The sequence below is a fragment of the Syngnathus floridae genome, chromosome 6, assembly GCF_059516105.1.
Source record: "Syngnathus floridae isolate MCC-2025c chromosome 6, RoL_Sflo_1.0, whole genome shotgun sequence".
Classification (NCBI taxonomy): Eukaryota; Metazoa; Chordata; class Actinopteri; order Syngnathiformes; family Syngnathidae; genus Syngnathus; species Syngnathus floridae.
The window spans coordinates 18662930-18689326 of record NC_142418.1 but is presented as its reverse complement, the minus strand read 5'-3'; the positions used below and the strand labels follow the sequence as shown (position 1 = coordinate 18689326).

At 55.1% G+C, this 26397-nt stretch overlaps 8 protein-coding genes across 15 annotated transcripts; 7 read left to right on the top strand and 1 right to left on the bottom strand.

Moving 5' to 3' along the window:
* Positions 1 to 140: 140 nt before the first annotated feature.
* On the bottom strand, positions 141 to 2195 carry immp2l (inner mitochondrial membrane peptidase subunit 2). Its single transcript, XM_088377735.1, has 7 exons — positions 2100 to 2195; positions 1939 to 2031; positions 1179 to 1342; positions 993 to 1096; positions 854 to 919; positions 649 to 751; positions 141 to 543 (listed from the first exon to the last, which is right to left on the bottom strand). Exons 3-7 carry the CDS (start codon positions 1311 to 1313, stop codon positions 418 to 420), a joined length of 534 nt encoding a protein of 177 aa, XP_088233861.1. The 5' UTR covers positions 1314 to 1342; positions 1939 to 2031; positions 2100 to 2195; the 3' UTR covers positions 141 to 417.
* znf277 (zinc finger protein 277) lies at positions 2086 to 4783 on the top strand. The gene is made up of 12 exons (XM_088377712.1): positions 2086 to 2230; positions 2602 to 2833; positions 2918 to 3006; positions 3073 to 3155; positions 3264 to 3355; positions 3423 to 3533; positions 3610 to 3742; positions 3802 to 3869; positions 3962 to 4058; positions 4138 to 4180; positions 4248 to 4422; positions 4492 to 4783. The coding sequence occupies exons 1-12, from the start codon at positions 2203 to 2205 to the stop codon at positions 4673 to 4675; spliced, it is 1335 nt and encodes a 444-aa protein (XP_088233838.1). The 5' UTR covers positions 2086 to 2202; the 3' UTR covers positions 4676 to 4783.
* Positions 4784 to 5302: 519 nt separating this feature from the next.
* ankrd27 (ankyrin repeat domain 27 (VPS9 domain)) lies at positions 5303 to 13460 on the top strand. Of its 2 annotated transcripts, none has more exons than XM_088377693.1 (28): positions 5303 to 5602; positions 7025 to 7147; positions 7232 to 7342; positions 7412 to 7738; positions 7826 to 7885; positions 8257 to 8307; positions 8382 to 8447; positions 8515 to 8591; positions 8698 to 8819; positions 8886 to 8964; positions 9034 to 9166; positions 9259 to 9342; positions 9413 to 9534; positions 9698 to 9780; positions 9848 to 9963; positions 10124 to 10216; positions 10284 to 10481; positions 10550 to 10606; positions 10680 to 10805; positions 10882 to 10926; positions 11008 to 11115; positions 11192 to 11386; positions 11473 to 11592; positions 11654 to 11827; positions 11898 to 11991; positions 12061 to 12124; positions 12186 to 12246; positions 12435 to 13460. In XM_088377693.1, exons 2-28 carry the CDS (start codon positions 7046 to 7048, stop codon positions 13095 to 13097), a joined length of 3531 nt encoding a protein of 1176 aa, XP_088233819.1. In that variant the 5' UTR covers positions 5303 to 5602; positions 7025 to 7045; the 3' UTR covers positions 13098 to 13460. The 2 variants fall into 2 exon arrangements, with proteins under 2 accessions (XP_088233819.1, XP_088233818.1); XM_088377692.1 differs by having other exon boundaries at positions 8254 to 8307.
* Positions 13461 to 13792: 332 nt separating this feature from the next.
* Positions 13793 to 15308, top strand: tmed6 (transmembrane p24 trafficking protein 6). The gene is made up of 4 exons (XM_088377734.1): positions 13793 to 14036; positions 14125 to 14251; positions 14527 to 14690; positions 14787 to 15308. Exons 1-4 carry the CDS (start codon positions 13824 to 13826, stop codon positions 15018 to 15020), a joined length of 738 nt encoding a protein of 245 aa, XP_088233860.1. The 5' UTR covers positions 13793 to 13823; the 3' UTR covers positions 15021 to 15308.
* A 91-nt stretch (positions 15309 to 15399) lies between these two features.
* Positions 15400 to 17577, top strand: LOC148397126 (uncharacterized). Of its 2 annotated transcripts, none has more exons than XM_088377716.1 (3): positions 15400 to 15495; positions 16008 to 16053; positions 16204 to 17577. In XM_088377716.1, exons 2-3 carry the CDS (start codon positions 16045 to 16047, stop codon positions 17431 to 17433), a joined length of 1239 nt encoding a protein of 412 aa, XP_088233842.1. In that variant the 5' UTR covers positions 15400 to 15495; positions 16008 to 16044; the 3' UTR covers positions 17434 to 17577. The 2 variants fall into 2 exon arrangements, with proteins under 2 accessions (XP_088233842.1, XP_088233843.1); XM_088377717.1 differs by having other exon boundaries at positions 15472 to 15585.
* A 90-nt stretch (positions 17578 to 17667) lies between these two features.
* On the top strand, positions 17668 to 19932 carry LOC148397125 (uncharacterized). 2 transcript variants are annotated; one of them, XM_088377715.1, is made up of 3 exons: positions 17668 to 17773; positions 18339 to 18385; positions 18477 to 19932. In XM_088377715.1, the coding sequence occupies exons 2-3, from the start codon at positions 18380 to 18382 to the stop codon at positions 19755 to 19757; spliced, it is 1287 nt and encodes a 428-aa protein (XP_088233841.1). In that variant the 5' UTR covers positions 17668 to 17773; positions 18339 to 18379; the 3' UTR covers positions 19758 to 19932. The 2 variants fall into 2 exon arrangements, with proteins under 2 accessions (XP_088233841.1, XP_088233840.1); XM_088377714.1 differs by having other exon boundaries at positions 18462 to 19932.
* A 129-nt stretch (positions 19933 to 20061) lies between these two features.
* On the top strand, positions 20062 to 21949 carry LOC148397124 (uncharacterized). 4 transcript variants are annotated; one of them, XM_088377731.1, is made up of 3 exons: positions 20062 to 20201; positions 20621 to 20700; positions 20865 to 21949. In XM_088377731.1, exons 2-3 carry the CDS (start codon positions 20623 to 20625, stop codon positions 21528 to 21530), a joined length of 744 nt encoding a protein of 247 aa, XP_088233857.1. In that variant the 5' UTR covers positions 20062 to 20201; positions 20621 to 20622; the 3' UTR covers positions 21531 to 21949. The 4 variants fall into 4 exon arrangements, with proteins under 4 accessions (XP_088233857.1, XP_088233859.1, XP_088233858.1 ...); XM_088377733.1 differs by having other exon boundaries at positions 20082 to 20201; positions 20621 to 20658; XM_088377732.1 differs by lacking the exon at positions 20062 to 20201 and having other exon boundaries at positions 20217 to 20658.
* Positions 21950 to 21975: 26 nt separating this feature from the next.
* Positions 21976 to 26380, top strand: rfwd3 (ring finger and WD repeat domain 3). 2 transcript variants are annotated; one of them, XM_088377706.1, is made up of 13 exons: positions 21976 to 22642; positions 23062 to 23288; positions 23366 to 23571; positions 23645 to 23694; positions 23778 to 23963; positions 24025 to 24116; positions 24264 to 24378; positions 24450 to 24666; positions 24755 to 24905; positions 24982 to 25158; positions 25233 to 25447; positions 25591 to 25805; positions 25889 to 26380. In XM_088377706.1, exons 2-13 carry the CDS (start codon positions 23071 to 23073, stop codon positions 26030 to 26032), a joined length of 1986 nt encoding a protein of 661 aa, XP_088233832.1. In that variant the 5' UTR covers positions 21976 to 22642; positions 23062 to 23070; the 3' UTR covers positions 26033 to 26380. The 2 variants fall into 2 exon arrangements, with proteins under 2 accessions (XP_088233832.1, XP_088233831.1); XM_088377705.1 differs by having other exon boundaries at positions 23050 to 23288.
* Positions 26381 to 26397: the final 17 nt, after the last annotated feature.

Here is a 26397-nt window from a genome sequence, read left to right as displayed (position 1 = left end):
TCATCCAAAAACCAAATTCAGAGTAACAATAAAATCAACACCTCAATAAAATAGTGTAAAATAATTCCATATAAAAAAAAAAAACAGCACCCCCCTCAAGAAAAATGTTGTCTAAATAAAATAAAAATTCAGAGTGATCATCATGTCAACTTGATTTATTGTCAATAAGTGAGGTCGAAGGTCTAAAAATCGGATGGAAGTGATGCTGATTAAATGTCATCGTTTTCTTTAAGCATCCCAACACATAAAAGTTACTTCTTATGGCAAGGCAATAACCTTTTCTCCCTCGAAGAAAGAAACAAGTAGACGCTCATGCGGTCCGCTTGCAGCAAATGATGACAACTTGATTGTCACCGCGACCACAGAGCCTCCCGCCAGCAGGAGGCGCTCAAAGCCGACGCCTCATTCACGATGCCTTCACTCGTCATCGTCGCGGGTGACGAGCGGAGCTCGGTTTGGCGGGAGGTGGGCTCGGATCCGCTGCCAGCGGCCCGGTGGCCAAACGATGTGAGAGGCACGGCCGTGGAGGAGCGCCAGCGACACCTTGCCACGGCACAACGCAAAACCAAACAAAAACTATTGGTACGGAGCGCCATCCTAATTCCCATTGCAATCTAACAGGAGGCTTCATGCGGCGCTTTTGCTTACCGGGCCAAAGGTGTTGCTATCCAGACTGTGGCCGTGATGGTCGCCCTCAATCCACAGGTGGCCGTCGGGAACGCGCACGTGTCGCTTCTTGTAGCTGAGAGTCCTGCGCCCAAACAAAGTCCGTCAGCATGGTAAAATAGTATTCGTTTGGATTACCAATGCAAACTGGCTTAGCATGTTCCAAGAGAGGAAAGGAAGCAATGACCTGATGAAATCTCCCTCCAGGCCGATGACACGCTTGATGATCTTCTGCTCCGGGTTCCTGGGAGACCTGAGAGGACACGCAGCCATTCACCGTAGGCTGACACGGACGGACGGCATCATCACGTTTGGAGGGGACTCACAAGATGGACACGATGTCTCCTCTCTGGACGTGGTACTTCCTGACACTCCAGCGATTCAGCAGGACCACGTCACACTCGGACGCTCCTTCTGGGTTTAGGAAGGGCTGCAACACAAACACGTGCGCATTCGTGTCCATTGTTTGTCACATATTTTTGTTGTTTTTATGAAAGGGTGGGTGTCATCACCTGCATGGAGGCGCCCTCTACTTTGGCCACGTACGCCAAGCGGTCCAGGACGGTGACGGTGACGGGCACGGCCACAAAGAAGCCGCTCACAAAGGCGCGCAGGTAGCGCCGCCCCCTTACGGCCCCCTGAGCCATGCTCACCTGGACAGGCGGGAGACAGCAAGCTGGGGGGCCGGCACAGAAAATGACATGCATGACTCGAGAAAAACGGAATTAAGTCATTTATCTTTTACAGGTAATGAAGCTGTAGTCTACTGTATACATCATTCAGAATTGTATTTGTTGTATGAATAGGTGGAAATGGAAGAAGTAATAATGCAAAGGAAAAAAATGATTGCTGCAGATTTTAAGTTTATAAAAGAAAGCTCATTTTCCTTCAGATATTCATATGCTACTTGTAAACCCTCAACCCACTTTTAATTCACACAATTTGAATAGTTATTGATCATTACTCACTACCAAATTAATATTTTGTCACTTTATTTGCAGTACACAGAAAAAACGTGAGGACAAATGTCGCTCTTTTAATAACTGACTGTTTGACCACAACATCCTGAAAAAAGGAGCTAACAGCTAGCCACGTGACTATTGAGAGCCTATAAGGATATTAAACATAATCAAATAATGGCTAGCTGAAAACGGCGCAGAGGTTTTTTCACTATCCTTGCCGCCGCGACGTCACCTTTGAAAGCAAAAGAAAACCAAGGACAAGTGAGCATGTACTGAGCTAAATAAACTCTGCTCATGCTAACACACTCACCAGCATGAGCTTCACTTTCCCGATGCCGCAGGGGAAGTCACTCCGAAGTCCTAAAGCCTGACCCTTCAACGTGTCTACCTCTTCAACCTTGCACTATTTCGAAAGTAAAAAAAATCATAAGATGTATTCATACGGAAAACAAAACATTATTTGACACATACCGTTTATTTTATTGAACATGCCAACCGCTGACGTCATAAATCGTGGGCGTCGTGTGGCCTGTGATTGGTCAAATCTGCTGTTTTGGTCATGTGATGTAGCAAGATGGCAACTCGCGACAGTGGCGATGATGGTATGATCAACTTTTGAAATTCATTTTACGCCATTTGAAGCTTCTCTTTCGATTCTTTCCGGGGCTCTTTGAAAGAAGCCAACTCATGAGATGGTTGTCAAATAAAGCCATCAATGACACCTCCAACGCTTCCGTTTTTACCGGCTTTAGCTGCTCTTGGTAGAACAAGCTAACTTTTGAGCGTTTCCAAAATTAGCTCGATGGACAAAGAGCTATTTGTTCTGATTATACTTTTGTATTATATTATTATACTTTGTGTAAACAATAGCGAATATGGGCAGCTTTCTTTGTGAAGTGATTCAATTCATATAATAGAGAGGAAAAGTGTCACGGGTAAAATGTTTTTCCTCTTAACATGTGGTCGGTGTCAGGCATGGACCACATCCTGGAGCCGCTGTGTTTCCCGGAGCAGCCTGACGCTGGCGATCCCGGTGATCCCGACCGCCATCCACCCGGTCCACACTGCGACGGTGCACAGACGCTGGTGTGTCTCTTCTGCTCAGAGACGCTTCCAGTGACGCAGAAAGACGTCTTCCTCAAACATCTCCTACTGCAGCACAAGTTGGTCATCGCTGATGTCAAACTCATTGCAGACCTCCCAAAGTGAGTCACACGCAAGCCTCACGTGAACACCTCTTTGTGTATCTTTACTCTCGCGCAAACAACGTTGAAAGGTGTTGCGCGCAGGTACCTGCTGTACTGGAAAGGCCGATTCTTGGAGCAGCCCATCACTGATTTCTGCAGCGAGATCAAGACCAACTCCACCGGGCCAGTCGGTGAGTGCGCAAAGGTGGTTGTGTGTGTGACACATGACATCACATGAATGTCCGGTGACCGTCCAGAGAAACAGGAGCTTTACTTCCTGCTGTGCGACGTCCTTCCGGAAGACCGCGCCCTGCGCGAGAAGCTCCAGCAGAGACGGCTGGTGAGAACCACGCGACGTTTTTGGGCTCTTCTGTGGTTGATGGTGGGCTTTGGCTTCTTATCTTCCAATGGGAAGCGCCTGATGATTTCTCCTCGTTTGCGTCCCCAGGAGGAGGTGCTGGAGCAGCAGCAGAAGGAGCGAGAAGATCGCAGCTTCCGCCGAGTGTGTATGTTTTGCAACGACGAGTTCACCGGGAACAGGTCAGACGTCAGACGACGCATCAGACCGTCAAACTAAACCTCAAAGGGAATCGGACCTGCTTTTCAGGTCGGAGCTCCTGAACCACATGGCCCGCGAGCACGCCTTCAGCATCGGGCTCCCCGACAACATTGTCTACTGCGAGGAGCTTCTGGACACGCTGCAGAGCAAAGTGGACAAGTCGGTTCGCACGCCGCTCTTCCGCTTCCTTTAAAGATGGCGTCGCGTTGACGGTGTCATTGTCTCCTCGTGGCAGCCTGCTGTGTTTGTACTGCGAGAAGACGTTCAAGGACAAGATTACGCTGAAGGATCACATGAGGAAGAAAGCGCATCGCCGCATCAACGCCACCAACCGCCAATATGACCGATTCTACATCATCAACTACCTGGTAGCCGCTAGCGTCCGGGCGCCTCGTTGCTCCCCCTAACAACCCTTACCCGCCGGCAGGAGCTGGGCAAGACGTGGGAGGAACTGCAGGCCGAGGACGACCGCGAGCTGCCGGACGACAAAGACGAGTGAGCGGACGAGTCGGCGTGGCGTGGCGCGGCGCGGCCGCTCGCTCGCTTCGGGACGTCCGTCTGACCGCGTTCTGTTTGCTTCTCGCCAGCGACTGGTCCGACTGGCGCGCTTGTCCCATGACGGCCGTCTGCTTGTTCTGCGATTATCGGCGCGACACCATGGACGAAATCTACGCTCACATGAAGGTAGCGGGAATCGGTTTGAGTTTTGGACTCGACGGCTCGAGGCACCGACAATTTGGGCGCTGCTTGTCTGTTGTTCCAGGGGGCCCACGATTTTGATCTCCAGCATCTGAGGGCGGAGCTCAGTGAGTTGGCCGCCGGAAGCCACGCGCCGTCCGGCGTCTGATACGTGTGCTGCGGCTCCTTTTTCAGAGCTGAGCTTCTACCAGCAGGTCAAGCTGCTCAACTTCATCCGCCGCCAGATCCATCAGAACCGCTGCCACGCCTGCCAGGATAAGTTTGGCTGCAGAGGCGACGTCCTACGCCATCTGCGGGAGCGACGGCACGCCATGACGCTGCCGCCCGCCTGCGCCTGGAACCAACCGCAGTGAGACTCGCAACTCCACTTCCTCGTTCGTCTTTTCAGGAAGTGACGTCTATCTATCTGTCACGTCAGGTACTACTTCCCCACCTATGAGAACGACGCCCTGCTGTGCGCGCTTCCCGACAGCGACGGCGAGGACAGCGGCGGGCCAGCCGGGGAAGACGACGGCGTCCCCGTCATCGCCGAGGACGTGTTGGACGCCGAGCTGGTCAAGGAGAACAGCGTCCTCAGGAAGCTGCTGAAAAACGCCACGTGAACCTCACCAACCTTTCGCACCGGACTCCACTCTGCTGGGCACTTTTTGATGATATCATGTCTCAGATTATTTGCCATAACAATAAATGGGTTTATATTTGTCTCCAAAGTGTGCATTTGGGATTTGTCTCCGATTGGCTCTTGATGGTGTGTGCAGGAAAATGATTTAGTTGTGGAAAGTAACAGGCCTTATTGACATTTAACAGAAAGATGGACTTTGGATGGAAACGTATTGCGGCCACACATGAATAACACTTTCTTAAAAGTTCAAGGTCACGTTACAACGTGATAGATTGGCGATAACATGCTTCAATTTAAAATGAGCATGTCACCTCCTTTGTGTCTTTTGAGGCAAAATCAACGTTTAGTGGATTGCTGCATCTCAGTAAGGCCTCTCACATGAAGCTCAGGAGTGACGTCATTGCCCACGGCAACATATTTGAGGATGAGTTCGGATACCTTGTGCGAAAAGTGACAATTCCAACTGTTAGTTTGACTATATTCAGAAGACGCTGACGTCTGGATAGTCACGATTTTTCGTTTTGAAAACACTTTTATGAATGATTATTCAACTTGCACAAGACGAGGGGAATAACCTGCAGTACACACGTAAACCGATAGAGTGTGCTGTTTGCCCATCTAGTCAGAGCTAGTCGAGGAGCGTCAAGTGCTGCTCAGCTCACTTGGATGAATCTTTGCGTTTCGTACGAACATGTTTTTGCTTTTGGTCTTAGGACAATGGCTGTCAGCCAGCGTGACGGCATTGTCTTTGTGCGACTTGTTAGCTGCCACTGAGCACAGCGGCTAACGGAGCTGCGAGCCGGTCGGACGGGCGAGTGACGAGCCTGCGACTGTGCGAGACGCCGCCGCCGTCGCCGCCGCCGCCACCGGATGAGCAGCCGAGGAACTCAGGACGCGTCGACGAAAGGTGACCAACAATAACGCTGCCTCTTTTCAGTCTTCAGTCGCTCGTCTTCCGGCTTAAGCGAACGTGAGACGTCGTCGCCCTTAGCCGGAAGCAAACGACGGCTCTTTTGTTGTTAGCCGCTGAGCTGATGAAGCTAATTGTGGCCACTTCCGGGCCCGGTTCGGATTGGCTGAGTCACAGCAGCCCACAACAAACATCTCCAACGTCGAGGTTGGACGGTGGAGTGCACCCTTTGAGCTCTCCACCAGCTCCATTCTCTTGGGATAGACAAGCAAATCAAAGAAAAGACCTGGAAATAAAAATAGCACCAAATGTTGCTCAAGTGGGACTACTACCCCCTGTCGTATTTTAGTTTGACAGCTACATTTTATTGGTTGTTTATGTCATTTTCTCCCACGCTTCATAGATATGCATATTAGGTGACTAAATACTTCATAGTCAAAAAGGTTCTAAGGTTGATTTTTAGACTTTATGTTTGTCATCAAATGTTTAGATGACTCAGGCCCAGTAAGCAATTTTTCAAAACAAACAAACAAAGGGGGGGGGGGGGACAAAGATTGAGACCTCAGGAACTCCATTTATTTAGAACTGAGGAATACAGCAGTTAAATCCCAAAATTCACTCCAGAATATATCATCTAGCGCCCGCTGAATTTCCGAAGCAGTGACATCACAGAAGGCAAAGCGTGAAGTTGCCACTTAATGGCCACTTCCACATTCATGCATGGGAAATGGCACTTTTCATGCGTTTACATGAGCTTTCAAATGGCACCAAAAGCAAAATTGATTTGCTATTTCAAATAGAAGGGGGAAAAAAAGAATAATTCACACGGTCAATTTAAAGGCCTCAACGGTGAGGTCATCACCAACATCAAGGTCACGTGATGTTGACTGATGTCACGGCTTGTGCGAGCGCATCCCGTCACGAGGGGTCGGGACACATTCCTGCCGGGGGGGTCACAAGGGCCTGCGCTGGCGTCACGTGATCTCATTCCTCACTTTGGTCCTAACCGAGGCGCGCAGTAAGCACCCTCAGTTGCCATGCCGAGCGAGCGAGCGAGCGAGCGTGTGTGTGCGTGCGTGCTAGCGACACCATGAAGCTGACAGCTGAGGAGGTGAGTGCAGGGCAGGGCAGGGCAGGGCAGGGCAAGGCAGGGCGGTCGTCTGCTTGGCTGTCAACTCTCACTTTGATCGACTTCCCATTTGCCGCTTCCTCCTTACGTTGCCGAGACCTGCGCTCAAACTCGTTGCTTTCCTTTGCGTGCGGCAAGTTTGCAGCTTTTCTAGCCAAGTTATGAAATGAGCCTCAGGTTAACTTTTGAATGTATGCCGGTTACGACGTCGCTACCCTAAATGTTAGCAAGCGGGTGCGACGGCTCCCTCGTCCTGCCAACGTGACGCGTGCGCCGGTTTGGTCCCGCAGGTGGCGCAATTGCAGCACCCCATGGCGCTGTACGACGAGAACATCTCCAAGAACGCCTTCTTCGTGGCGCTGGAGAAGCTCCGGCCGGACCTGTGCGAGCGCGTGGCCCGGCTGCACGGCATCGTAAGGACTTAACCCAATCATTTTTTTCTCTAACTGCCCTAACTGTGCCGGCTAAAGCAAAGCGCTTGCTGCTAACTTGCGCAGGTTCTGGTCCCGTGCTGCGGAAGTCTCGAGGGTAGCGTAGTGTCGGAACTTCACTTTGACAGCTACGTGCTGCACCCCGTGGAAGACGGATACCAGACGGCAGACGAAAAGGTTGGCCTTTTTCTATCACGGACAAAAGAAAAGAAATCCCGTCTTCATCCTCAGCATCTTTCCTCGCAGGAGGTCCGGATCCAGGACAGGCGGGTCCTGTTGGGATCGGACCTGGCGCCCCCGGTCTCGCTCCCCATCCTGTTTGAGGAAACCTTCTACAACGCCAAGGAGGAGAGCTACAGCGTCCTGTGCATCTCCGGGCCGGTGGAGGTGGCGGCGGCGGAGGAGGCGGAGGCGGGCCCGCCGGCGAGGGCGCCCAGCGCGACTTACCACCTCAGGAGCCTAGAAGACGTCAAGGTGTTCCTGGGCCGCCACAGCCTCAAGCTGGACAAACTCATCGCAAACTTCTCTCTGGCCTTCAAGCAGCACGAGCGAAAGGGACTCCGGCACCACATAGTAGGACGCGCTCGCGACCCGCTTGCGCTTTTGGGCCGCACGCACGCACGCACGCATGCGTCACGTCACTCCTTTGTGCGTTGCTAGGACTCCACCCACGGCTTGTACACACGCTGCCTTCAGTGTGTGCTGCGGGACGCTCGGCCAGTGAGTATGAAAAAAAAGAACAAATGAACTCGTGGTGACGGTCGTCATCTCCGTCGCTATGGCGACCGCAAACCAGTTACGCTCTGCTTTTGATCAAAATCATGTGAAGCTTCGTCATCATCTTATCGGATTTTGTCACGCGGATCCAAACGGGATCTGGGCTGCCGAGGTTCCCGTGATGTTTTACGCAATGCCCGCCAATTAGAGTTGCCATCGAGCCATCGCCAACCCGATGACGCTTGACCGTTTACCGCATGTTCTCGAAAATATCGTTTCCATGCAAAAGGAGGGCAAACGCGTATCGAGGCGGAACGTTGACAAAGCGTTCCGATGAGCTGTCAATCACGAGGCTGTCGTGCTGTGTTCAGAAGGTGTCGGCCAAGCAGGAGCTCCAAACCAGTCTGGTCAAGCAAGCCGTGGAGGTAAGGACGGCAAAACGCGCGTGCGCCGCCGCCACCGCCAACCAACCAACACGCCGGCGCTCCGCTTTGCTCAGGTGTACGTGCATCACTCCATCCACTCGCTGATCTTCAACCTGGTGTCGACGTTGGAAGCCGGACAGGTGGGCGGAGCCCGGCGCCGCTCCGAGAGAGACGGCCGCCTGACTGACGCCTTGTCCTTGCTTGCAGGACGCCGCCTTCAACAAGACCACCAGAAGTCTTCAAGAGCTTCAGCACAAAGACGTCGGCGTCAAAGCGCATTTCAGGTGAATTGGTTTGTTAGCTGTTTCAGCGGCACGTACGCTGTCGAACAAATGCTACGTGCTAACAAATGCTAACAGGTGCTGATCGTGTCTTCTTCTGCGCCGTCAGCATCAACTTGTCTCGCGCCAAACGGGAGCTGGGTCAACTCAACCAGCAGACGTCGCCGCTCCTCAAGCTGCTTTGCCTGCGCAAGGTGGCCTTGACCGCCACCCGCACGGCGTCCTCAGCAGGTAGCCGAGCCACGCCACGCCAACCTCAAGCTGACTTTCCACTCATTGCGTGTGCTTGTTTTGCAGCCAGTGTGGAAGCCGTGTGCGCCGATGACCTGCTGTCCATCATCCTCTATCTGCTGGTCAAGATGGAAATCCCCAACTGGTGAGACCCGACACACACACGCACGCGCGTGGAGGCTACTGACTTGTGTGTGTGTGTGTGTGTTTGCAGGATGGCCAACCTAAGCTACATGAGGAACTTCTGCTTCTGTCAGTCCAGCAAAGACGAGCTGAGCTATTGTCTGAGCACCTTCGAGGCGGCCGTCCAGTACATCAGCCTGGGGAGGCTGCACCACACGCTCTCCGTGCGTAGCCCGCCGCGCCGCGCCTAGCCTAGCCTAGCCTAGCCTAGCCTAGCCCGCTGACGCTGACAAATGCACGCGTGTCGTGTGCTCAGGATTGCCACGGCCACGCCAACAACAAGGTGCAAATGAAGGTGGATCTGGCGAGCGCCTCCACGCCCATCAGCTATTTGTTGGAGGTCAGCGCCGGGCGGGACCTTTGACCTGTCCTCGCTCACGCCGGCCACTCACGTGCGTTTGCATGCGCAGCACGTGGCGGACGGGAACGAGGCGGAGGTGGAGCGTCTGCTGAGCGAAGGCGAGAGCGAAGAAGACGTGCGGCCGTGTCACCCTTTGTGCTCCTGCGACCTCTGCGACCTCCAACTGTCCGGGTCAGACTTTGTTTCTCCTGCAGTGTCTCGCTGAATGATAAATGAAGGCGCGGAAAATACTCTGCACACTGCCCCCCCGTGGTTCTCAGGGGTACTGCAGTCAATTTCATCCCCGAGCCAAATATCGAAGTTGACGGCGCATCGCTTTTGTCGGTGATTGCAGGAAGCTGAACGACCCGTCCGTCGTCACGGCGTCCTCCAGAGACGAGCGAGGCTACACGCCGCTGCACGTGGCCGCCGTCTGCGGTCAGCAGGAACGCGCGACTTTCTCGCCCGTGGGCATTAGCAACGTGGCTGCCTCGCTTGTGTGTAGGTCAGGCGCAGCTGATCGACCTTCTGGTATCCAAAGGAGCACCGGTCAACGCCACCGATTACCACACGCTCACTCCGCTGCACTTGGCGTGTCAAAAGGGATACCAAGGAGTGGCGGTACGTTTTGACCACAGCGTCATTTGCTTTGGGTTATTCTGAGGAGGAGTACCCGCCACCACCGCATGCGTCATTCGCTGTTGGTTCTTCCGAGGATGAGTACCCGAGCGATCGTTTGCAGAGCCCGTAAGGGTGCAAATGCATCTTTGCTCGTGTGTAGCTGCTGCTGTTGCATTACAAGGCGGATGCGGACGCTCAGGACAACAACGGCAACACGCCGCTGCACTTGGCCTGCATGTACGGACACGAGGACGTGAGTTCACCAAATTCCAAGACACGGAGCGGTCTTGCCGCAATATCACCATGTGCTTTTTTGTCAGTGCGTGAAGGCGCTGGTCTACTACGACTTCCAGAGGTGCAGCCTGGACCTGGCCAACGACAAAGGCGACACGGCGCTGCACGTGGCGTCTCGCTGGGGCTACGAATCCATCGTCCACGTGCTGCTGGAGAACGGCGCCAGCGTGCACGCGCTCAACAACAAAGCGCACACGCCCGCCCACTGCGCCCTCAACTCCAAGGTCGGTGCGGGACGAGTCTCGGCGGCGGCGGCGGCTCGGCGGCTGACGTGCTTTTTTTGGCCGCGCAGGTGCTGGCGTTGCTGCGGAGGGACGAGGGGCAGCGCTGCGGGAACGGTGGCGCTCATGTGAGGACGCCGCGTCCGCTGCCGCCTTGTTTTTTTTTTAACGACGTCCGTCTTTGCCCCTCCCCTCCCTCAGCCTCCCGTGCGAGTTCCTGCTGCCAGCTCGGAGCGCAGCGGCCGGCGCTCGTCCACGTCGAGCGGCGCGTCGTCCTCGCCGGGCCGCGAGCTCCCGCCCGAGAGAGCGTCGGTGCGACATGGCCAGGTAATGCCCGCGCCGCCGCCGCCGACCGAGCGCCTTTCCTTTCGCTGCTGAGCGTGTGTGTGTGTGTGCTTGACAGGTGGAGAAGCTGCTGCGGGCTGTGGCGGACGGAGACGTGCAAATGGTTCGCCACACGCACACTCTTTTGTCGTTGTCTGTTTTTGCTGTCTTTTTCTCTGAGGCTGCATTTCTGTGCGTGTTTCAGGTGCGCTACCTGTTGGAGTGGACAGACGAGGAAGAGGCGGGCGCGGCGGCCGAGGCGTCGCTGTGTCATCCTCTGTGTCAATGCGCCACGTGCGCGCCGGCTCACAAGGTGGCTGGCTCGGTCTGGTGTACCTTCCGATCAAACGGAAGCGTCAAATTCAAAATGTTGACGTTGTCGTTATCAGGCGCGTGCGGTCCCATGCGGCGCCTTGTGCGTGCGTAGCGCCAACGCGGACGGCGTGACGCCGCTCCACGTCGCCTGCATGTACGGCCACGGTGAGCTGACGGCGCTTCTGGTCCGCCACGGCGCCGACGTCGAGGCGCGCACCGAGCGCAAGGCCACGCCTCTTCACCTGGCCAGCCAGAACAACCACCTGCAGGTGGGCGGGCGGGCAGGCACCGCCGACGACCGGCCGGCCGTCCGTCCGCCACAACGCTTGTGACGTGCGTGCGCTGGCCTGTCCAGGTGGTGAAGTTCCTGCTGGAGTGCAACGCCAAGCTCAACAAGAAGGACCAGTACGGCAACACGGCTTTGATACGCGCCTGTCTCCACGGCAACCTGGACACCGCCGCCACACTCATACAGGTGAGTGGCGACGTCGACCCGTCGAGAGGCGCGCCCACGGACGCCGCTCCTTTTTGTTTAGAGCGAGGCGCTGGTGAACGTGCGCAACCGGCAGGGCAACACGGCGCTGCACTGCGCCGTGCGGGCCGGCCACCGGGCCCTGGTGGATGTCCTGCTGAAGGCCGGAGCCTCCCCGCACCTGCGCAACAAGAAACACAGGACGCCTCTGGACGCCGCGTTCCAGCGAGGCGGAAAGGTGAACCCCGCCGTGCCCCGCTGAGCCAGCCGCCTGACGCGTCACCGTCTCTCTTTTGGCTGTGCTTCAGAACGCCGAGATCGTGCGATCGCTGCAGAAAGCGTCGGGACTCCCCCCGGATGACGAGCCCATCAAACTTCTCTCCGTGCCCAAAGGCACTCTGGGTAAGTGCGACCACCTCTGGCTCGGCTACGTTCAGTCACCCTGGTGATGTTTTCCTTCCTTTTTTGCAGCTCACTCCTTCGTTCAGTGTCTGAGACTCAACGATCCCGCCCGCCAAAAGTCGGCCGCCGGCAGGTTGTCGCCCTCGTCCTCATCGCCACCTTCCTCATCCCTTTTGACGTTCTTTTGTGCGCAGGATTCAACAGATGAAGAAAACGTCCGGCAGTCCAACCGGGCGCTCGGCTGCACCCGAGCAGGTCCGTTTTGTCTTCCTGTCAATTTGCCATGCAAGCTCAAAGTATTACTCTTGTCACTTCCATGCACTTCCACATATGTGAGTTGTCTAGCTAAATGCTAACGTAGGTGAAGCGCCAGAGATGGGCTCATGGAAATGAGTTTTGACCCCAGCACGTAAGCAGATGTGTTTGCACGCACGCGTGCGCAGGTGAGTCCCGATGCGAGGAGGCCGCGGCTGCGGCGCGGCGACACGGCGGACGCCACCGCCTCGTCGGCGAGCCCCGACGGCACCCCTCGCTCGAGAGGGCGGGGCCTGACCCGTTGGCACACGCTGGACTCGGGAGAGGAAGCCCCAGAGCCGCCGATGGACGTGCGCGTTTGGACCAGACGTCGCCACGATGACGACACCATGCGCGAAAGCCCCGCGCCGCTCGCCTTTGTGATGACATCGTCGTCGCCGTCAGACAGACAGACGCCGCGCGACTCCGTGACGAGACGGTCGTTGGACGACGGTGACGTCACTTCACGTTTACCCGCAAGCCCGCCGCAAGACGCCAATGCTGGGGACACGGCCATTTGCGGTGACACCGGCCTCGCCGGTGGAAAACGCAATTCATGTGACACGTTGCACACTCAGGATATGCCCGATTCAAGCGCTGTAGCCCAGATCCGAGCCACGGCCATTTCTAGGGACACGCCCATTTGCAGTGACGTGGCCGACATGAAAGACGCAAGGCTGCCTTGTGACACGCTGCTTCTTCCCTGTGACAAAAACCATTCCGCTGAAACATCCCACATCCAAGACGCCAGCCCTAAAGCGGCCCACTCCCCTATCGACGACATCATCTCCGGTGACCCCAGGGTGGCCTGACGCTGCCGGTGGAGTGCCGAGGACAGACAGCTCATCCGTTGGGAAGCCAAGTGTGCGCACTTCAGCTGGTGGTGGGAAAAAAAGATTTCTGCAAACAGGAAATTGCGTCCACTGCTCCATCATCTTCTCCACACCAGAGGGGAGGGTGCGCTGAAAGCCAAGAGGTCAAAAAGGGATCCTGCTCCTTCAGCCAATTCTGATGGAGATGAAAGCAGTGGTGGTAAATCATCAAAATCCAGAGATGCACAAAAAGTGCATTTTTTGCATTTAATAACTTCTCTGCACTTCAACTAGTTTCCGTCCGTCTTTTATGAACTTTGTACATCATGCTTGGACTGAAATTAAAACTCATCTTGCATGCCACATTTTTTTATCATTTTACTTTTTCTTTTTTTTTTTTGCATCTTTTTTTGTCGGGCCAACCTGTGAATCTTCTTTTCACCTTCTGACAGGGATTTTCATAGGACTACAATTCCATTGTCGTCCGAAGCGAGGAATCGAAATAATCGGATGACCTTTTTGTGTGTATGAAAAGCTCTCAGACCAAAGTTGGCCTTTCAAAGTATTTGTACCGTGTTCCTTTGGCACTTGCGAGTAGAAGTAGATGAAAGCGTGGCTGTTATCGCGACGCAGCGGCTGTCGGGCCGGTCGGCCTTCCCAGCTGGTTAATGATTTGTGACGCGGTGGTCAAGTGGGCCCTCGCTCGGGCGGCATCAGTGGGACACGATGCGGCACGCGCTCGGCTGGTTCCTGGCGGTCTTGTTTTGGGGCTCGGGGGCCCGCGGGGGACCCCTGAGCGGCCTCCGCCCCAACATGGCGGACCAGGAGCTGTTCTGGGGCGCCGACCAGTACGACTTCTCGGTGGTTCTGCCCGGCGCCGGGATGGACTGCTTCTGGCACTTTGCTCACCACGGGGAGAAGTTCTACCTCAACTTCATGGTGAGATGACTGGAACGCCGCTGCAAGCGCCGCTTTTGGCCTGCCTGCCTGCCTGGTACGACACACGTTTTTGTGCCGGTGCGTTCAGGTGCAGTGGGTGACGGGCGTGGGCCACGACCGCCACCTCTCCGTTACCGTCAACGCTCCCGGCGGCCTCCTGCTTTCCACCGTGGACGACGCCAATGGGCAAATTGACTTGGACGCCAGCGAGACCGGTGCGCGCAACAAAGACACACACTCCAAAAGCAGCGGCTCAGACATTATTTGAATTGGGTGGGAAGAGCATCATTTTCCACGCCACACGACAATCACCCAAAACGTGCAGAACACACGCTGGCCCGAAGGGGGCGCCAAAATACGCTTGAAAAAGCCTGCATGGTTTTCACTTTTCTTGTGTGCGCGTGCGCACACGCATGTTTCGATGCACGTGTATGTTTGTTTTCATGTTTGTGTTCTTTGACATGACCGTGTTTTTGCGTGCGTGTTTCAGGTTTCTACCAGATGTGTTTCAGCAACTTCCACAACCGCTTCGGCAGCATGCAGGTGTCCCTCAGCTTTGGCGTTTACTACGATCACGCGCCCCCCAAACAAGAACAACAGCAGCAACTACAAGACAACGCCAAGAAGCTCAATGACACGCTGAGCATCATCGAGGTCTGCCGTCCTAAACGACGTACTTGTGGGATGAAAGGAAAGAGGTGGCTGCTGCGGATCAATAGATAGATCGATAGAGAGCTGCTTTGCTTTCAGGCGTCGGCCCGGCGCGTGGAGAACGCCGCCTTCCACATGTTCCGCCACTACAACGCGGGACGCATGCGCCGCGGCGCCGACGACTTCCTGCTGGCGTCCAAGCGGCGGCGCGTGGGCCACTGCTCGGCCGCCCTGGCCCTTCTCATCGTGCTGGCCGGATATCTGCAGCTGCGCTTCCTCAAGAGCCTCTTCGCGGAGCGCCGCCACGGCGACGGCGAGCCGCGCGCATGCTGAGTGCCGCGCTTGCTTGCCTGCCTGCCTGCCAACAGGAGCCTTTATCAGTTCGATCCCGTTTCAATCGATTTTTAACTCAATCCTGAGCTACTAGAATTGTTCGGGCGTGTAATAACCATAACTTCCGCTGGGTGGCAGAAGGCACAATGAATTTGCGAAACCGCCACATGCAATTACAGTTACACAAAAGATTTTACACTAAGTAGTACTTAGAAAAAGTGTCTCATAGCACATTAGTTGTTGTTTTTTTGCTTTGTATCATAATAAAAATAAGTGGTTCTGATGGAAGTGATGACCGCTTCTGTTATGTATCATGATGTTAAATAAATTGCAGCCGTTCCACGTGCAACTTGGTTTCGTGCGAGATAGGAATGCTGTCGGACAGGTCGAAGCTGGCAACAAACATCAGCACGACGAGCGCAGTGCTTGCAATTTGACGCCAGCGGCCACTGCATCGGAAGGGACTACACATCAGGTGACTTTCGCTTATTTGCCGAATCGTACCTCATTTGGGGAAATGAACATGAAAAGGATGCAAATTCATCAATCTGACAACGGAACGAGGGTAGTAGGGGCTTGGGGAAGATTTTTCTTCACGGCTGAGCATTTGTTTTATTGACCGAGCGACCCTTGTTGAATTTCTTTTCAATTGATGCCGCTAATATTTATTTGGGCAACACGTGTGACTCACGGAACGAGGGAATTAGGGGCTTGGGCGAGAGTTTTCACCAAGGCTGAGCACTTGCTTTGTGGTGGGCGGGATGAAACACAGTCTTGCTAAAGAAAAGGGTGACAAATATAAGCCAAGTTGAATATTTTGATAAACGCTTCGATTGATATAGCGAATGCAAAGATATCCCAAACAGTACCGTGACGAACAAGTGACCGGTGCTTCCGGTTACAAGACTTGGCGAATGCCATTAAAAATTTCATTGTATGTGAAATGTGTATTTAAAAAAATGGTGACGTTTGACTTTGTCGTTCCAGGAAATAAAGAATTAAGGAGACAGAGTCACCAAGCGACATGGCGGAAGTAAGTACGAGTACAAAACATGGCTGACTTTCATTTGCATGCGCCATCATTTCACTTCAGAGTTGCAAGTCCTATCCATCGCGTGCTTGCCTGCCCAGCAAGCTCTTCTGTCTACTTTCACAGTATTTCATGTGTGATTGTGTTTGTCAGGTGTTGCTGGGAAGCGCCGAATACATCTTGGGTTTGTGCGGCGAGGTGTACAAAATGGTGCAGACGGCCAAGTCCAACAAGGCCCTGTGCCAGCAAGTGGCCGACCGCGTGCGCACCCTGGAGAAGATGGTGCTGAGCATCAAGCAGCGGCCCGACAGCGTCTCGCCCGATGTCAAAAGCGCCCTGATCGACCTGGCCCGCAGTCTGAAGGACGCCACCGAGCTCATGGGCAAAGTTTCCAAAGCCAACGCCTTGGTCAAGGTGTTAAACTCCAGCAGCAACGAGTCCAAGTTCCAGGAAGTCGGTCAGAAGCTGAGCCAAGACATGCAGGTGCTGTCCATGGCTCTGCAGCTCAGCCAGGGCGACACCCTCAGGGAGGGCCTGAGGACCATCGTGGCGGAACACAGGGCGACCACGGCCCAAAGCCTCGCACCCCTCCGTCGCAAGCCCGTCCTGCGGGTGACCCAAGGCGACCAGCGTTGGGGCGGCGACGAGGGTTCGGGCGGCAACGAGGGTCCAGGCGCCTCGGATGGCGGCGCGGCCCAGGATTCTACGACGCTTGTCGCCAAGATACTATTGTCTTCCGTGAACAAGGTCAAGCCGCCTGATAGCAAAGTGACCAAGGAGCCTGGTGCACCTCTGGCCAAATTGTCAGAGAGCAAGGCACCCGTACCCGCGTCACCGACTAGCATGATACTCGTTAGCGCCTCACCCGAGACCAAGGTACCTGCCCCAAAGTCACAGGGCGCCCTGACACACGCTTCCATGTCATACAGCTCCGGGCAGTCACCCATCCGCATCCCAGAACCCACTATGATGTCACCGGTCCCTGGGCCCATGGTGTCCCCCATGCCCATGGTGTCCCCCAGGCCAATGATGTCCCCCATGCCCATGGTGTCCCCCATGCCCATGGTGTCCCCCAGGCCAATAATGTCCCCCATGCCCATGGTGTCCCCCATGCCCATGATGTCACCCGTCCAGATGGTGTCCCCCATGGTGTCCCCCCCCGTCTCCAGCTTCCCCTACTCCTATGCGCCCACACCTTCTGTGATGAGCTTCAGTCCTATGGCGATGGCGTACCAGCAGCGCCCCAACACCTTCATAAGCTACAACAGAGCCCTCTCTCAAGACGCCCTCAAGCTGGCACAAGCTTTTGCCTCGGGGCTGCCACGCTCCCGGCCACAAGGTCATATGAGCGGCAACATTTTGCGCAACATTTACTATCGGTGAGCCCTGCACCCTCAATGATATGACTGGCGCTTCTCAAAACTTTGGCCTGTTCGCAGAGGAGAAATTGTGCAAAGTTGACCCAGCACACTTACATAGGTACTCCATGTGCAATACTTCTGAAACAATAAAACAAAATACACTGAACCCACTGTTGCTGCTTTCCATCAATATGTTTTCTTTCTTTGAAAGCCAAGAGGTCATAAAGCAACTTGGTTTCACTTTCGATACGAGATAGGAACGCTGTCGGACCGGTGGAAGCTGGCAACAAACGTCAGCACGACGAGCGCTGGCTTGCATTCTGTTGCCAGCATCCACTTCGTCGGACGGGACGACGCATCAGGTAACTTTCGCTTATTTACCCACCCCTGTTGAATTTCCTTTCAATCGATCCCGCTAATACTTATTTCGGCAACACGGTGCGGTGCGCAGCACGTGTGACTCACGGAACTCAACGGAACGAGGGAATTAGGGGCTTGGGCAAGAGTTCTCATCAAGGCTGAGCACTTGTTTTGTGGCGGGTGGGATGAAACACAATTTTGCTCAAGAAAAGGTGTCCATTTGGGGAAATAGGAGCCAAGTTGAATATTTGAAATTGGGCGGTTAGATCACCAAATGATTCCCGGGCGCGGCACCGCTGCTGCTCACTGCTCCCTTTGGGGACGGGTGAAATGCAGAGCCAAATTGCACCACACCCAGATGTGTGTGTGTGTGACAATCATTGGGTCTTTATTTTGAGAAACACTTTGGTTCATATATCGAATGCAAAGCTATCACAAACGATACCGTGACGTACAAGTGACCGGTTCTTCCGGTTACAAGACTTGGCGAAGGCCATTAAAGATTTCATTGAATGTGAAATCTGCATTAAAAAAAAAAAAAGATGACATTTGACTTTGACGTTCCAGGAAACAAGTAAAGAATTAAAGAGACAGAGTCACCAATCAACATGGAGGTAAGTGCAAGCACACAACATGGCTGATTTTCATTTGCATGCGTCATCATTTCACTTTCCATGTTTTTCCATCAAGCTCTGTGGTCTGGAGTTGGTGGAACCTATCTTGAGTTTGTGCCGCGAGCTGAACAAAATGGGGCAGACGGCCAAGTCCAACAAGGCCCTGTGCCAGCAAGTGGCCGACCGCGTGCGCACCTTGGAGATGATGGTGCTGAGCATCAAGCAGCGGCCCGACAGCGTCTCGCCCGATGTCAGAACCGCCCTGATCGAGCTGACCCGCAGTCTGGAGGACGCCACCGAGCTCATGAGGAAACTTTCCAAAACCAACGTCGTGTCCAAGGTGTTAAACTCCAGCATCAACGAGTCCAAGTTCCAGGAAGTCGGTCAGAAGCTGAGCCAAGACCTGCAGGTGCTGTCCATGGCTCTGCAGATCAGCCACGGCGACACCCTCAGGGAGGGCCTGAGGAACATCATGGCGGAACACAGGGCGACCAAGGCCCAGAGCCTCGCACCCCTCCATCACATGCCCGTCGTGCAGGTGACCCAAGCCAACCAGGGTCCGGGAGGCGCCGAGGCTTCAGGCGGCGACGACGAGGGTCTGAGCGCCTTGGACGGCGGCGCGACCGAAGATTCTACAACACTTGTCGCCAAGATGCTATTGTCCTCCGTGAAAAGGGTCAAGCCGCTTCTTGGCATGGAGACCGAGGATTTGCCAGAGAGAAGGGCACCCGTTCCAGCGTCACCTACTACCACTAGCGCCTTACTCGAGGCACAGGGTTCCACGTCATACAGCTCCGGGCAGTCAGCCATCCACATGCCAGAACCCACTCTGATGTCACCGGTCCCCATGCCCACGGTGTCTCCCATGCCCACGGTGTCCCCCATGCCCATGATGTCCCCCAGGCCCATGATGTCCCCCATGCCCATGATGTCCCCCAGGCCCATGATGTCCCCCAGGCCCATGATGTCCCCCAGGCCCATGATGTCCCCCAGGCCCATGATGTCCCCCATGCCCACGATGTCCCCCATGCCCATGATGTCCCCCATGCTCACGATGTCCCCCATGCCCATGATGTCCCCCATGCCCGTGATGTCCCCCATGCCCATGATGTCCGCCATGCCCATGATGTCACCCGTCCAGATGGTATCCCCCATGGTGTCCTCCCCCGTCCCCAGCTTCCCCTACTCCTATGCGCCCACACCCGCTGAGATGAGCTTCAATTCTATGGCGATGGCATACCAGCAGCCCACCAACAACACGATGAACACCATCATAAACTACAACAACAACAACTATCGAAACATCCTCAAGCTGGCACGAGCTTTTTCCTCGGCGCAAGAAGACTGCTTGGATCCAGACCTCTTTTCATAACGTCATATGAGCGGCAGGCAACGTTTTGCGCAACTCTTACTTCAATCGACTGGCGCTTCTCAAAGGTTTGGCCTGTTCGCAGAAGAGAAATTGTGCAAAGTTGACCGAGCACACATACGTGTGTACGTACGTGCTCCATGTGCAGTACTTATGGAATAAAAGCAAATAGAATTAAGGCATTGTTGCTGCTTTCCATGGCTATTTTTCTCCTCGCTCATTTGAATGGGCGTTGACGATCTCCATTACTTTGTGCATTTTGGGTAGCGAGCCGAAGAAGGAGATCCGGCCGGGCCTCAGAGCGCTCCTCGCCTCTGCCCAATCAAGGCGTCAACACGTACAAAGTTGTCGAAGCAGAACCTGTTTACTTGTTAGCAATTTAATGACTTGGTCCGACAGGTTCCTTCAGCTGGCTTTGTGCTCCTTGTTGACCACGCAAGAAATAAGGTAACTTCTTTTTGACTTGAATAGTCAACCAAAATAATGTTGTTGTCGTTGTTGTTTTTGGTTTTTTTATTGAGCTGCGAGTTTGTTGTGGTTAGAACCATTGGGGCACTCTCGATCGGCATAAGAAAGAAACTTTGGGGTCACTTTTGGGTTTTTGGGTTGTTGCTGGCCTCTTTTGGTGTCTCTTTTGCTTATGTTTTGCCTGCGACTTTCTCCATGTTTCTGTTGTGTCTGCTTTTTGTCTTGTTTGTCCCCTTTGGGCCTAGCCAAGCCGCATCTGGCTCCCCAACCCAACGACCGGCCCCAACAGTTTGTTTGTGTGTTTGTTAAATTGTGCGACTTTTAATGGATACACACATTTCCTTGTGCGGTTTGATCTCAATTTACATACATGAAATTTGACTTGCTTGATATTTCAGGCATGTCTTGGCAAACCCAAGAATGGGAAGAAGACAATGTGAGTACACAACATATTGGACTTTCATACGTGCGTGACAAAGTGAGTCTTTGGTGCGGGAAAAGTATTATTTCTGGTGTCAAACTTTTCACACTTTGAGTGTGTTTCGTTGTCTCAGTGTTTCTTTGAGGTAGATGTTCAATGTTTAGTGTGTACAACTTCAGTAGTGTGCATCTTTGAAGTGTCCAAATTCACATATGTGTCAGGAGGTGCTGCTGGGAGATGTCGCGTTCATCTTGGACTTGTGCAAGGAGCTGTCCAATGCGGTGGCGAGGCCCAGCTCCCACAGGGCCGGCTTCCTGCAGGTCTACAAGCAGGTGAGCGTTTTGGAGCAGATGGTGCTGGCAATCAAGCGGCGGCCCGAGATGGCCACGCCCGAAATCCGGCTGGCCCTCGTGGACGTGGGCCGTTGTCTGTCCAATGCCAGGGACTTCACAAGCAAAGTTTCCGCAGCCAATTCTGTGCTGGGCTTCCTCAAGACCAGCTCGGATGGGTCCAAGCTCCAGGAAATCAGCTGGAAGCTGAGTGAGGCTGTGCAGGAGCTGTCGGCGGCGCTGGAGAGCAGCAACCTCCAGTCCTCCGGGTTGCGCGGCAAAGAAAGCGCAGATGTCGGGTGGGTTGCGTTCACCTCGGCCACGTCGTCGCGTCGCTCCGTCCCCGTGTTCCACCACGCCGTGGCGGTGCGTCCCCCTGCGATGGTTCTGGAGCGGCCCTCCGCCAGCATGGTGCGCTCCACCGTCATCAGCTCCAACCGTCCCCCCACTCGCGCTACCCTCAACCTGGCACGACGTTACACCTCGATGCCGACGGCGTTCTTGATGAGTGGCTCCATAGCACCACATGGGTGTACCTTTGTCTCACACTATTTGTAATGTGCTGGTCCTTAACGTATTTTTTTTCTCTCCTCCCTGTGGAACTCCAAGGCCAAAGCGCGTAGCGTGGCGTGGCGTGGCGTGCCCCCCTTTCGCTGTATCCTCTTCCAAGTCTGTTTAAGCTCACCAGTTGCAAATCTTCTCACCTCCGCCCTTCTCTTTGCCTTGAGCAAAGTCTTTGTGATGATGCAATTAAGTCATTAAGAGACAAACGGTGATCACGTGTTTTTGTGTTGGGGCGAGTCTGATTTGGCACATTTGGAATTTGGCATTGGATGCGTGCCATGCTGGGTGCTTTCTTCGACATGCCTGACAATTCATTTGGTGACTCACTTTTGTGTCACTCTTTTGTTTTCTCAGTCTTTGCTGTTGCTAAAATAGGATCCGAGTGGGCATCTCCGTGAGGGGCCAACATTGCATGCTGGTGTGTCTTTGAGGTTGTTGGGGTTTGTTCAAGATGTCCGTCGTTGAGCAAGGAAAACAAAGATGTGGAGTAACACTTGGTTCTTTATTTGTTTGGCTGAGCGAGTGTGTTTGTGAGGCTTCATCCTTCAAACGTCTTTCTTGTGTCTTTGAGTTGCAAACGCGTCTTTCATTTGAAAGGTGTCTTTGATGTGTCCGATTTCAAAGTGTTTAAATATAGAGATAAAATGTCTGAAGCGCTTGACTTTTTGAATCTCTGATGGTGTGTCTGTGTCGTGTCTTTGATTTCTAAGAGTGTAAGCCTGGGGAATCAACATTGGGAAACACAATTGGCGCTTTTTGTGACATTTCATCACGCAAGGTCATATATTGCTTATTATTGGGAAACGTGTACAATACCGGCTAATTTGTAGAAGCATTCTTTTACACCTCCAACATGGTGAGTTTGGACTGAAAATCCTGCCTTTAGACGACTCATCTCGCTTTGTAGCTGAGCAAGCGATCTTTGTTGATGACGTAACCGGAAATGCGCGGTAAAGGAGCCCGGGAGAATCTCGCAAGCGTTTGAGTGTGGCCACTTTTATCGCTTTTGCCTTGGACTCTGGGCCGCTCCAGAGTCCGCTCCGACCACCAGCGACTCCCGCGGGCCGTGAGCTGAACGGCCCCGGCGAACGTCGACTTCTGCACCGGTAAGAAGAAGAATCGGTAGCGGTTTAGCTGCAGGTGGCTAGCGGCTAGCCGCGAGCTGTACTTGATAACTACGAGTTCGGAAGTTGAGCGGCTCGTCATGTAACTTGGAGGTACCACGGAGCGCGTTGCGGTTCCGCGGCAGGGGCGCATGTTGCAGCAGGAAGACAACATGCATGACAAGCATTTCAACTAAGTGTTGGAGCTTGTCTTACTCCAAAAACTGATGCCACCGTTTTTGCTTTCACTGCACATAATCCAAATGTCCGTTATCTGCCTCCTTCACGATCAATGCGTTTTGGCCCAGAAGCGTAAATTGGAGCAAATGTGTAGATGACATGATGAGCTGCTGTGACAAGTAAATTTCCCCGCTGTGGGATGAATAAACTTCTATCATCATCATCATCAGTGTCCTCATCAGATAGAAGCAATGGAGTTGGACCCCCTCCAGCGCAGCGCCGCCGCTCCCTCCATCATGTCCGACTCTGGCAGCAGCACGGAAGTGGACGAGGAAGACGACGCGGGTGGCGAGGGGGAGGCCCGAGTGGCGGTCCCGCTCACACTTCCAGCCACCTGGGCCTTCAGTCAGAGGAGGGCGGGCCAAGGGAGCGCCGCTACACAGTCGTCGCCCGTGCGGAGGCGGCTTCGGTGAGGCTGTCGTCCGTCTGTCCTCGTGCATTTCTCAGACGCCAAATGGTTGATTATGAGCGGCCGCTTCCATCTAGGCACGCCATCCGGGTGCACTACTCCAGCCAGACGGCCACGCTCCCTAGAGGCTTCCCCAACTTTGTGCTGCGAGCACCCGCCGCCGTCCAGCCCTCCAGCAGCACCGAGGCGAGCGAGTCTGACGAAGAGCCCGGCGGGGTGGCCCCGGCCCCTCCGGCTCACCCGCGTCTCGACGGCCCTGGTGAGAATGCGCCCCCCGATGCCGGTAGGTGCCGCTTTCTGATCCGAACGTGGCGTCCCGGGCGTGCTTTCCCTTCAAGTCTTCTTCTCGCGTTCAGCCGCAGACGGCCAGAGAGAAGGAGGAGACGACGGAGCTCCCGCAGCACAGGTAGCATACGGAGCTTCGGCTAGCCGACGGGAGCCCTGGTTGAAAGTTGTTTTCCCGTCGTAAACGTCACCGTCTGCTTACAGCCGCCCCCCGCCGTGCCAACGTTCCAAAGCGAGGAGGGCGACGGCAACACGTGCAGCATCTGCTTCGAGGCCTGGACGGCGGTGGGTGACCACCGTGTGGCCGCCCTGCGCTGCGGACATCTCTTTGGCTTCACCTGCATCCAGAAGTGGTTGGCCTCGCAGCGCGCCGCCGCCAAATGTCCGCAGGTAGGTCCCATCTTCACACGTTTTCATTTGCGGCCTCACTCGCTCTTGCGTGTCTCATCAGTGCAACAAGAAGGCCAAGCGCTCAGATATTGTGATGCTCTACACGCCCAAGTTGAAAGCCGTGGACAACAGCCACCACGAGAGCCTCAAGAGGTCCAACTTCCGCCCGCCAGTCAGCCCCACTTTGCGCACTCACCCCACCTCCCTCCCTCCCTCCCTCCCTCCCTCCCTCCCTCCCTCCCTCCCTCCCTCCCTCCCTCCCTCCCTCCCTCCCTCCCTCCCTCCCTCTCTTGTGTGCAGGGCTCTTGAGGAGGAGCAGTCTCGACGGAGGAAGGCCGAGTTAGAATCGGCCCAGTGCAAACTCAAGCTTCAGATGATCACCACCAAGTATGGTCAAGCTCAACAGGAGCTGCAGGTATGGACTTCCTGTTTCCAGAGTCAACGGCCGGTCTTCGGCGCATGCCTGATTCTCTTTTTGTCCGGCAGGAGATCCGAGCTCAGATGGCTCAAGGCGGTGGCGCCACTGCCGCCTCTGCCGCCGTCCCCGCCTCGTCCTCTTCCAGCTCCCACCTGATGGCACCGTACAAGTACTCTGAGGCCGTGGTGGTGTCCGCCAACGGAGGCTGCCGAGTTCTGGCCCACTGCGAAGCGCTCAACTGCCTGCTGGTCTCGCAGCCCTCGGCGCGCGCCGTGCTCCTGCCCGGTGGGCCCTCGCCGCCGCCGCCTTGATTTCTCCTCCCCCCGCCGCATGTCATTCCTCGTGACGTCTTTGCGTGTGAACGCGGCGGCAGGCTGGGGCGTGAAGAAGGTGAGCCTGCACAACTCCAGGCACAGCCAGTACGTTCCCATCCACAGCGCGCACATCCGAGCCTTGAGCTTCAACCGGCAGAACGACGGGCTGCTGCTGTCCGCCTCGCTGGACAGCACCCTCAAGATCACCAGGTGAGGCGTCACGGTGGCGACGGCGCCCCCCTGCTGGCATTTGCCCGCCGGCGACGCTCACTTGGGGTGTTTGCAGCATCCCGAACAACGCGGTGGTGCAGACGTACAACGCGGGCAAGCCGGTGTGGAGCTGCTGCTGGTGCTTGGACAAGCCCAACTACGTCTACGCGGGCCTCAACAACGGCTCGGTACTGCTCTACGACATCAGAGACACCAGCGCCCACGTGCAGGAGTTCCAGCCGCTGCGCTCTCGGTGAGGGAGGCATTTTCTCCGGCTCCCGCTTTGCCCAAAGCGAGCCCAACGTTGTCTCCAACTTGTTGTTTGAGGGCCCCGGTGGTGTCGCTGTGCTACGTGCCCCGCGCGGCGTCCAGCGCCTTCCCGTGCGGCGGGCTCATCGCCGGCACGCTGGAGGGCGGCGTCTTCTGGGAGCAGCTGGACGACAACACGTACAAGCCGCACAGTCTGCCGCTGGAGGCGGGAGGTTGCACCGGCATCCAGGTGGAGACGGAGAGCCGACATTGCCTGGTCACGTACCGAGCCGGTGAGACGCCGCCGCCGGCAGTTGATACGGAACTCGCCCGTTGGTGTCGTGGCGCAAAACCAACGAGGATTCGGGCTTCGGACCCAAACTCGGACGAGCGGTAACGACGTCCAAAGTCAGCCGCGCTTGTTTTGAGCACGCAGGCCGCCTCAACCCGATGGTGCGCTGCGTCCTGATGGCGCTGACCCGGACGCCGCAGCAGGACGCTGGCGAGCCGCCCGGCTGCTCCTGCTCACCCGTGCAGACCTTCAGCGTGAGCCCGTGCTGCAAACTGCTCACCAAGAACGCCATCTTTCCCGGCCCGCACGGAAGCGGAGCGCTGGTGTGCGCTGGAAACGAGGCCACGCATTGCACCATGGTAGGTCCCGCGACACGCAAATTCACGAGTAGGTGTTTGCGAGCGCCCGTCTGATGGCTTTTTCTTTGCGTGCCGCCGTTGAGGTGTGGGAGGCGTCCAGCGGCGCTCTTCTCCAGAAGATTCCGTCCGACCTGCCCGTGCTAGACATCTCGCCGATTGCCGTCAACGGCGAGCACTTCCTGGGCACGCTGACGGAGAAGATAGTCAAGCTCTACAAGTGGAAGTGAAAAGGCCTCCCTCCGGATGGACGGATGAACGCTCGATGGTGGCGCCGGGTAGAATTTGTTCATCGTGTTGAGCGTTCAAAGGCACGTTTGGAACATTCTGTTGCAAGGGAGGAAGGTTTCGGCGTCTCTGAGCGCAAGCCTCGGATGTTAGAGCGGCCTTGAACTCGGCACCGGCGCTTTGTGCAAGAGGCCGCCGCCACGCTTGCGTCCACCAAGATTCCCAATGGAGCCAAAATAAGCTCACGAGCCTGAAATGCTCCCTTTGTGGACGATGCACACTATGATGACCGCTGTTTGTTTTCTATTTCTGTTTCTCAAGTGAATAAAAACCATATTTTTTAGTCTGAACTGTCTGTCCGAGCTTT